This window comes from Staurois parvus, unplaced genomic scaffold (assembly GCF_062004578.1).
Source record: "Staurois parvus isolate SC_StPar_1 unplaced genomic scaffold, SC_StPar_1.0 ptg003742l, whole genome shotgun sequence".
Classification (NCBI taxonomy): Eukaryota; Metazoa; Chordata; class Amphibia; order Anura; family Ranidae; genus Staurois; species Staurois parvus.
The window spans coordinates 30,798-40,652 of NW_028321538.1; the positions used below are offsets into that span (position 1 = coordinate 30,798).

Here is a 9,855-nt window from a genome sequence, read left to right on the forward strand (position 1 = left end):
GTAATAATATATAAATATAAAAAAGAAAGTAATAATAATAATTAGATAATAATAATAATTGTTATTATTATATCATTAAATTATAATTATTATTAGAATATAGAATATGATATAATATTAATATATGGTATGACATTAGAAGAGTAGTAATAATATATAAATATAAAGTAATAATAATAATTGGTTATTAATAATAAATATATATAATTAAATTATAATTATTATAATATAGAATATAATAGTAATAATATTAGTAATAACAATAATAATCACATATGGTATGACATTAGAAGAATTGCAGTAATAATTGTATATATATATATAAAAATAATAATACTAATTAGTTATTAATAATAATAGTTATATAGAATTACATTAATTATTATTATAATATAGAATATGGTATAATAATAATAATATTAGTAATAATACTCATATATGGTATGACATTAGAAGAGCAGTAATAATATATAAATATAAAATAGAAAGTAATAATAATTGGTTATTAATAATAATTATATATAATAAATTATAATTATTATAATATAAAATATAATAGCAATAATAATAATCATATATGGTATGACATTAGATTTGCAGTAATAATAATAATAATATATATATATATATAAAATAGAAAGTAATAACACTAATTAGTTTTTAATAATGATAGTTATATATAATTAAATTATTATTATAATATATAATATGATATAATAATAATAATAGTAATAATGATAATAATAATTATATGTATTTATATATATATATATATATATATATAATATAGAAAGTAATACTACTAATTAGTTATTAATAATATTATTAATAATAATAATAATAATAATAGTTATATATAATTAAATTAATTATAATTATTATTATTATATAGAATATGATATAATCATAATAATAATAATAATTATATGTAATTAAATTATAATATACAATATAATAGTAATAATAATAATAATCATATATGGTATGACATTAGAAGAGAAGTAATAATATATAAATATAAAATAGAAAGAAATATTAAGTGGTTATTAATAATAATAATAATAATAATAATAATAATTATATGTAATTAAATTATAATATACAATATAATAGTAATAATAATAATAATAATCATATATGGTATGACATTAGAATTGCAGTAATAATAATAATTATATATATATATAAAATAGAAAGTAATAATACTAGTTATTAATAATGATAGTTATATATAAATAAATTAATAATTATTATATAGAATATGATAAAATCATAATAATAATATTAATAATAATAATAATAATAATATACATAAAATAAAGTAATAATAATAATAATCATACATTTTATTCTACAGTAGTGACATCACTTGATGACGACACTCTCAGCAGTGATATATAGTACAGGGGCTGGTAATAATAGTAGGTGGGTGATGATGACGTTGGTGATCACATGACTCCTCCCCTCCCCCTCCCCTGGACATGTCCCGGCTTGTCTCCCCCGTGTTGTCTCCCATAGAGGGATATTCCGCCCTCATTTCTCCCCTCTCCGGGCTCCTCTCCCCCCAGTTCCGGGCACATGCACACACTGAGCACAGAATGGGCCCTTCTAGTCCCTGGGCCCTTCCTCCCGCCCCTCCAGGGGCCACAATTTGGGGTTGAATTCTTCTTTGCCTCCACCAAGATGGCAGCCTGTTACCGCCGTGACGCCACTTCCGGCAACTCTCCTTATATTGCGGGCTTGGTTTCCGGTCTGCCTCCTTTTCTGCGGCGGCCTCGTCCTGAGAACATGCCAGTAAGTGCGGGGAGGACCGGAGACCTCCGGAGGGGGGACACCGGGGATGTGGAGGGGAGAGGGGCCCTCGGGAAGGGCGGGGGATGAGGCAGAGGGGTCCCTGGGGGCACAGGAAGCGGTACCGGGCCTAGGAGGGGAGGAGGCCTCGTGTGTGCGCGAAGGCCCCTCCTGTGTGAGAAGCCTCTGCTGGAAGCTGGCCTCTCCTTACTCTGCCAGTAGCACGTGACTGCTTCCATCAGACCCCAACACCCGGGAGGGGCTGCGTCCCTTCATTGGGGGGCCAACACAGGACCCTGGCTTCTGATTGGATGAGAAGACTGAGGGGGGAGGGGCTCTGGAAAGATGAGGGGAGCACGGCGTAACATGTTTCAGGCACTGGGGGAGGTCACAGGAGGGGACCCCAATATTCATTAATATCCCCACCATCATCCCACAGCCAATCTCCGCCCCCTTCCTGCCTGAAATCTCTCCCCCGGTGCCTGAAACATGTTCTGCTCCTTCCCCCCAGTCTCCCTTCCTGAGCTCCGAACCCCTCTGTGTCCTCCAATCAGAGCATGGTGCGACATGTTTCAGGCACTGGAGGAGGAAGCGTTCCAGGAGGGTTGGGGGTGTGAGGATGCTTAGGGCCTCTGTGAATATTGGGGCCCCCCTCTGGGGGGGAGGAGGAGCTCAGGAAAAGAGTAGGGTAACATGTTTCAGGCACTGGGGGAGGTCACAGGAGGAGACCCCATTATTCGTTAATATCACCATCATCCCAGAGCCAAGCTCCGCTCCCTTCCCTGCCTTAAATCCCTCCCCCGGTGCCTGAAACATGTTCTACTCTGCCCCACCAGTCTTCCTTCCTGAGCTCTGAACCCCTCTGTATCCTCATCCAATCAGAGCACGGTGTGACGTGTTTCAGGCACTGGGGGAGGAGTTCCAGGCAGGTTACAGGAGGGGGCGGGACAGGGGACCCTGTTGAAAACAGGCAATTCCTGGTTCCCCCTAGACCCAGCTTCTGATTGGATGAGGGGGAGGGCCTCGGTTAAGACTGGAGGGGAGCAGAGTGTAACATGTTTCAGGCACTGGGGGAGGAGTCCCAGACAGGTTACAGGAGGGATGAAGGTTGGGGGTGTGAGGCTCAGAAAATATTGGGGTCCCTCTGTCTATGGAGGAGGTGCTGGTGAAAAAAGTAAGGTAACATGTTGCAAGCACTGGGGGAGGAGTGTCAGGAGGGTTGGGGGTGTGAGGACGCCTAGGGGCTCAGAATATTGGGGGGGCCCCCCCTCGGGTGGGGGCGAGGGGCTCAGGAAAAGAGTAGAGCAACATGTTGCCGGCACTGGGGGAGGAGTTCCGGGAGGGAGGGGGCCTCTGATAGAAGCAGACGATTCCTGGCTCCTACCAGATGGGAGCTGCCCCCCTCCCCCGACCCAGCGTCTGATGGGGGGGGGGGGGGGTCTCCGTGAAGATGGGATTAGAGTATAACATGTTTCAGGCACTGGGGGCGGAGTACCAGGTGATAGGGGGGCCATGCTAGAAGCAGCCATTTCCTGGTTCCAGTTGTATATAAGAAGGGAGCTCCTCCCCCGTAACATGTTTCAGGCACTGGGGGAGGAGTCAGGCAGGTTGGCCAGTTAATGCCATGAAGGGGTGCTCATTGCAGTGAATGTTGGGGGGGGGGGGGGGTCAGGTGATGGTGGTGGGCGGGTCAGGTGATGGTGGTGGGCGGGGACGCTGGGTTTCTATTGGTCGGTTCTCATGTTTCTCCCATCTCCCCCGACAGCTCGCTAAAGACCTTCTGCACCCCTCCCCCGAGGAGGAAAAGAGGAAGCACAAGAAGAAGCGCCTGGTGCAGAGCCCCAACTCCTACTTCATGGACGTCAAGTGCCCGGGTGGGTGTGGTGGAGATCCTTGGGGGCGGGGATTGTGGGAAGAATGGGCGGGGTCTGTATGGTTGCCATAACTCTTTCTCCTCCCCCTCCGCAGGATGCTACAAGATCACCACCGTGTTCAGCCACGCCCAGACCGTGGTGTTGTGTGTCGGCTGCTCCACCGTCCTCTGCCAGCCCACCGGGGGGAAGGCCCGACTGACAGAGGGTGAGTGACTCCGGGGCGGGGTCACCTGGGGGGAGGGGGGATGTGTGGGTGGGGTTTTATTGGGGGCGGGTATTTTCAGACTGATGTGTTTTCTGGGTTTCTCAGATGCACTAAAACTGAAAGCGGCCGCTCCACCGACCGCCAAATCCGGTTTCTTTTCAACAAACTTTATTCTGTCGGGAACAGCGAATCACAAACATCGTCCACCAGTCCCTGCTCCTCCCAACGCGCTTCACCATGGGCGGGGCTTATGGACTACCCTCCCTGGACGAAACGCGTCGGAGCGGGGTCTGAGGGGGCGGGGTTTGTGATGCACAGTTCCCTACAGAATAAAGTTTGTTGAACAGGCGATGGGAGCGGCTTCAATAGCATGGGGGAGGGTTAGGACCCGTCAGTCCTGTCTGGAGATTTCTCTTCACTTCCTGTCCCAGAGACACAACAGGAAGTGACAGGTGATCTCTATAAAATGAGGGCAAGTCCCTTATGCAGGCCATAGACGGGCCAAAAACCGGACTGTTTTTTTTTTTTTTTTTTTTATTAAAAATCGGTCGTTCGATCGGCCAACGTTACCACCAACGGTAAAAAAATCAGTCGATTTGCGTCCCGTCTACAGCCGACATTTAATTCTGTCCCTTGCAGAGAGCTCCGCTATTATATTCTACATGAAAGTCTTGCGGTTCCAACAATGTATCCATTTCTATCCATTTCAGATGCAGATGGTTTTATTCGGATAGAAATGGATACATTGTTGGAACCGCAAGACTTTCATGTAGAATATAATAGCGGACTGGAATTCTCCTTCTTGCAGGTCACGGCTCATGCGCAGATTTCTTATCGGTAAAACGATCGGCCGATTTCCTCATCATTGCCGGGAAAATCGGTCACAAATTTTCCAACTTTACCGATAAAAAAAAAAATGCACCAAAACCCCAAAAAACAGCCGACCAATTAACCCACTAATGGTGCGACAATCGGCCGATTTTCAACCCGTCTATTGCCGGCATTAGTTGTCCCCAGAACAGGCATCCTAATCTGAGAGGGGGGGGCTCTCCCTGGGGGGAGGGGTCACGACAATAAAAACCCAACAGGAGTCAACCCCCCTCCCCCCCCACTGTGCACCATCCACAAACTGGAAACTCATCTGTAATATTCAAAGCCCCCTCGCCTTCCTCTTCCCCCCCCCCCTCGCCTTCCTCTTCCCCCCCCCCCTCGCCTTCTCTTCCCCCCCCCCCTCGCCTTCCTCTTCCCCCCCCCCCTCGCCTTCCTCTTCCCCCCCCCCCTCGCCTTCCTCTTCCCCCCCCCCTCGCCTTCCTCTTCCCCCCCCCCCCGCCTTCCTCTTCCCCCCCCCTCGCCTTCCTCTTCCCCCCCCCTCGCCTTCCTCTTCCCCCCTCGCCTTCCTCTTCCCCCCCTCGCCTTCCTCTTCCCCCCCCCCCCCCCTCGCCTTCCTCTTCCCCCCCCCCCCCCTCGCCTTCCTCTTCCCCCCCCCCCCCCTCGCCTTCCTCTTCCCCCCCCCCCTCGCCTTCCTCTTCCCCCCCCCCCTCGCCTTCCTCTTCCCCCCCCCCCCCTCGCCTTCCTCTTCCCCCCCCCCCCTCGCCTTCCTCTTCCCCCCCCCCCCTCGCCTTCCTCTTCCCCCCCCCCCTCGCCTTCCTCTTCCCCCCCCCCCTCGCCTTCCTCTTCCCCCCCCCCCTCGCCTTCCTCTTCCCCCCCCCCTCGCCTTCCTCTTCCCCCCCCCCTCGCCTTCCTCTTCCCCCCCCTCGCCTTCCTCTTCCCCCCCTCGCCTTCCTCTTCCCCCCCTCGCCTTCCTCTTCCCCCCCTCGCCTTCCTCTTCCCCCCCTCACCTTCCTCTTCCCCCCCCCCCTCGCCTTCCTCTTCCCCCCCCCCCCTCGCCTTCCTCTTCCCCCCCCCCCCTCGCCTTCCTCTTCCCCCCCCCTCGCCTTCCTCTTCCCCCCCCCTCGCCTTCCTCTTCCCCCCCCCCCCTCGCCTTCCTCTTCCCCCCCCCCCCCTCGCCTTCCTCTTCCCCCCCCCCCCTCGCCTTCCTCTTCCCCCCCCCCCCCCTCGCCTTCCTCTTCCCCCCCCCCCCTCGCCTTCCTCTTCTCCCCCCCCCCCCTCGCCTTCCTCTTTCCCCCCCCCCCTCGCCTTCCTCTTTCCCCCCCCCCCTCGCCTTCCTCTTTCCCCCCCCCCTCGCCTTCCTCTTTCCCCCCCCCCCTCGCCTTCCTCTTTCTCCCCCCCCCCTCGCCTTCCTCTTTCCCCCCCCCCTCGCCTTCCTCTTTCCCCCCCCCCCTCGCCTTCCTCTTTCCCCCCCCCCCTCGCCTTCCTCTTTCCCCCCCCCCTCGCCTTCCTCTTCCCCCCCTCGCCTTCCTCTTCCCCCCCTCGCCTTCCTCTTCCCCCCCTCGCCTTCCTCTTCCCCCCCTCGCCTTCCTCTTCCCCCCCCCCCTCGCCTTCCTCTTCCCCCCCCCCCCTCGCCTTCCTCTTCCCCCCCCCCCCCCTCGCCTTCCTCTTCCCCCCCCCCCCCTCGCCTTCCTCTTCCCCCCCCCCCCTCGCCTTCCTCTTCCCCCCCCTCGCCTTCCTCTTCCCCCCCCTCGCCTTCCTCTTCCCCCCCCTCGCCTTCCTCTTCCCCCCCTCGCCTTCCTCTTCCCCCCCCCCCCTCGCCTTCCTCTTCCCCCCCCCCTCGCCTTCCTCTTCCCCCCCTCGCCTTCCTCTTCCCCCCCTCGCCTTCCTCTTCCCCCCCCCCCCTCGCCTTCCTCTTCCCCCCCCCCCCCCCTCGCCTTCCTCTTCCCCCCCCCCCCCCCTCGCCTTCCTCTTCCCCCCCCCCCCCCTCGCCTTCCTCTTCCCCCCCCCCCCCTCGCCTTCCTCTTCCCCCCCCCCCCCCCCCTCGCCTTCCTCTTCCCCCCCCCCCCCCCTCGCCTTCCTCTTCCCCTCGCCTTCCTCTTCCCCCCCCCCCTCGCCTTCCTCTTCTCCCCCCCCCCCTCGCCTTCCTCTTCTCCCCCCCCCCCCCTCGCCTTCCTCTTCTCCCCCCCCCCCCCTCGCCTTCCTCTTCTCCCCCCCCCCCCCCCTCGCCTTCCTCTTCTCCCCCCCCCCCCCTCGCCTTCCTCTTCTCCCCCCCCCCCCTCGCCTTCCTCTTCTCCCCCCCCCCCCCCTCGCCTTCCTCTTCTCCCCCCCCCCCCTCGCCTTCCTCTTCTCCCCCCCCCCCCCTCGCCTTCCTCTTCTCCCCCCCCCCCCCCCCTCGCCTTCCTCTTCTCCCCCCCCCCCCCCCTCGCCTTCCTCTTCCCCCCCCCCCCCCTCGCCTTCCTCTTCCCCTCTCTCCTCCATATCTCTCCATCCTTTATTTTGCTGAGAAATAACTCTTAAAAAAAAATAACCCCCCCCCCCCCCTAGCATTTCTAGCTGTCATCTTGAATAAGGGCAGATAGTTCATGCTTCTTTTACGTCTTGAAATCCGTCTGTCCTTCGCTCAGGCAGGGGAGGTGTACCTAGCCGAGAGAGCCCCTCCTCCTGTGCAGACCTCTGGGATTTACATCGTTGTGGCCTAGGCCAGAAACCAGGAAGTAACTGAAGAAACGTGGGCGGGGGGAGTTTAGAATTGTACAGTCCCACTGGTGGCCAGCGAGGATATTCTATAGAATTGTGGAGACGAGAACCTGCACTGCCTTTGAACCGGCGAATTACCTGGCTGTGGTGTCACCGGCCAAGCGTCAGTGCGAGAATAATGTGCGGGTTATAACTGGTGCCTCACGGCCGCCTCCCGTGTGGTGCTTTTAAAGCCACGCTACAGACAGCTCTGCGCCTCCTCCAGCATCTGCCCTTAGCTCAGGCATGCATGCAGGAGGGTGTGGCTTAGCTGAGAAATAACCCCTCCTCCCATGAACACTCCTGGGATGTACGACATTGTTTTGGCCTAGGCCAGAAACCAGGAAGTGACTGAAGAATGTAACCCCGCCCTCCTATTTTCTAATGCTGGCAGCACAGGGATGGGAAATGGTTCCTGTGAGCGGAGTTCCTCTTTAGCGTGCCGATGGGGTTTGTATAGTTTGTTGCCAACCATGGTGTGACCGGGAGTTCAGGGTAGAAAAGTCACCATCCCCCCAGGGATACATTTCCACAAAATGTCAGAGGGTGCTGTTCATGACTGAGCCACTTCGAAGAAGGGGACCCCGTAACCTTGGCCTGTATCCTGGGAGCGCCAGAGTCTTCCTGCTTTGTACAGGACCCATCTATTGCAGTCGCTGCATTGACCCTCTGAGTGACCTGTGACCCGGCGCCATGGTGACGGGACTGACGTCATCGTGTGACCCGCGCTGTAAAGTGGAACTTCAGTCTCAGTGTACATCCTTGTGCTGCCAGCATTCGTAAATGGATAGGAAAGTGATTTTATATATAATTTCTTCAGATACTTCCTGGTTTCCATGCCCAGGAGATGTCGTACATCCCAGGAGTCTTCAGGAGGGGAGGGTTCTCGACTCAGCCAATGCCTGAGCTAAGGGCAGATGGTTTCCAGGAAGTAAATGCTACTGCAATCATTTGCCCTTACTCAAAGATGGCCACGGCCAGAAATGCTGAGGGGGGTGTTTAAAATTATTGGCAAAATAAAGCATGGAGATGTGGGTGGAGGGGAGACATGGGTGGGTTTTGTGGAGACGTGGGGTGGAGAGGAGACGTGCGTGGGGTGGAGAGGAGACTCGCGTGCGTGGAGGGGTGGATGGAGGGGAGACCTATGTGGGTGGAGGGATGAGTGGAGTGATGGATGGGTGGAGTGGAGACCTGCGTGCGTGCAGGGATGGGTGGAGTGGAGATTTGGAGGGATGGGTGGGGTGGAGACGTGGAGTGGAGACGTGGGTGGAGTGGAGACCTACATACGTGGGTGGAGTGGAGACGTGGATGGTTGGGTGGAGGGATGGATGAGTGGAGACCTACGTGGGTGGGTGGAGTGGAGACCTACGTGGGTGGGTGGAGTGGAGACCTACGTGGGTGGGTGGAGGGATGGGTGGAGTGGAGACCTACATACGTGGATGGTTGGGTGGAGGGATGGATGGGTGGAGTGGAGACCTACGTAAGTGGGTGGAGGGATGGGTGGAGTGGAGACCTACGTGGGTGGGTGAGTGGAGGGATGGGTGGAGTGGAGACCTACGTGGGTGGAGTGGAGGGATGAATGGGTAGAGTGGACACCTACGTGGGTGGAGTGGAGACGTGGGTGGGTGGTTGGGTGGAGACGTGAAGGTCCATTATAGTTTAGCATGACATCCAGCATTTCCAGGAAGCCAGCCGGGGGAGCTCCTTTAATTCTGGATAGGAGGATGAATCCTATATCGTGTTTTACTTCCTGTGTCCTGTTGGAGAATTCTCTTCACTTCCTTCTACAAAACACACAACAGGAAGTAGCAGGAAATCGCTCTAGAATAAAGAAGTCGTTGTCGGCAGAAGGTGTCCCCATTGGAAGATTTCCAATTCTGTAACATTTGGGATTTCTAATGTTGGTGACAACAGAACAGATGAGAGTGAATCTCCCCAATGGGGGCACAGATGGCAATAGAAAAAAAGGGGGGTTCTAACTTTCATCTAAAAAAAAAAACCTTTAAAAGGGGTGGAGTCCTTGAAGTAGGACATCTTCGTGAGAAGCTTCGGATTCTAACCCTTGTCTCCTTCTCCCGCAGGTTGCTCTTTTCGGAGGAAGCAGCACTAAGTGTCCCCGAGCCGGAGTCGCGTTATGGCGTTCGCTGCGCGTGGAGATGCGGATGTATATTTTGAAGGACACGGTGGGAGGGGGAAGGGCGCCTTTGCTCATCATCTGGGACACTGTAGCCCCATCCCTTTTCTCTCAATAAATTTTGGATAAAAAAAAGTTTGTTTTTGGTGATTATTTCCAGGAAGTGGCTGCTGGAAGTTCTGGTTGGCTGGTGTAGCGTTTGACGCCGTGTGGTCATGAGGTCGTGTCAAGCGTCCTGCTTGTGGTTGCTGGAAGCTGTGGGCTGACTAATGCACCGGCTGCTT

General features: G+C 52.8%; 1 protein-coding gene and 1 non-coding gene across 2 annotated transcripts; both read left to right on the forward strand.

Moving 5' to 3' along the window:
- Positions 1–1,637: 1,637 nt before the first annotated feature.
- On the forward strand, positions 1,638–9,609 carry LOC149427458 (small ribosomal subunit protein eS27). The gene is made up of 4 exons (XM_089668009.1): positions 1,638–1,794; positions 3,557–3,665; positions 3,760–3,870; positions 9,519–9,609. Exons 1-4 carry the CDS (start codon positions 1,684–1,686, stop codon positions 9,545–9,547), a joined length of 360 nt encoding a protein of 119 aa, XP_089524135.1. The 5' UTR covers positions 1,638–1,683; the 3' UTR covers positions 9,548–9,609.
- On the forward strand, positions 7,511–7,644 carry LOC149427459 (small nucleolar RNA SNORA76). The gene has a single exon (XR_016311270.1). It is a non-coding gene; the product is annotated as a small nucleolar RNA SNORA76 (small nucleolar RNA).
- Positions 9,610–9,855: the final 246 nt, after the last annotated feature.

Coding starts and splice junctions, on each gene's coding strand:
- LOC149427458 (XM_089668009.1), top strand. CDS start 1,684: ATGGCAGCCTGTTACCGCCGTGACGCCACTTCCGGCAACTCTCCTTAT. Junction 1,795..3,556: donor CTCGTCCTGAGAACATGCCA/GTAAGTGCGGGG, acceptor CTCCCCCGACAG/CTCGCTAAAGACCTTCTGCA. Junction 3,871..9,518: donor GAAGGCCCGACTGACAGAGG/GTGAGTGACTCC, acceptor CTTCTCCCGCAG/GTTGCTCTTTTCGGAGGAAG.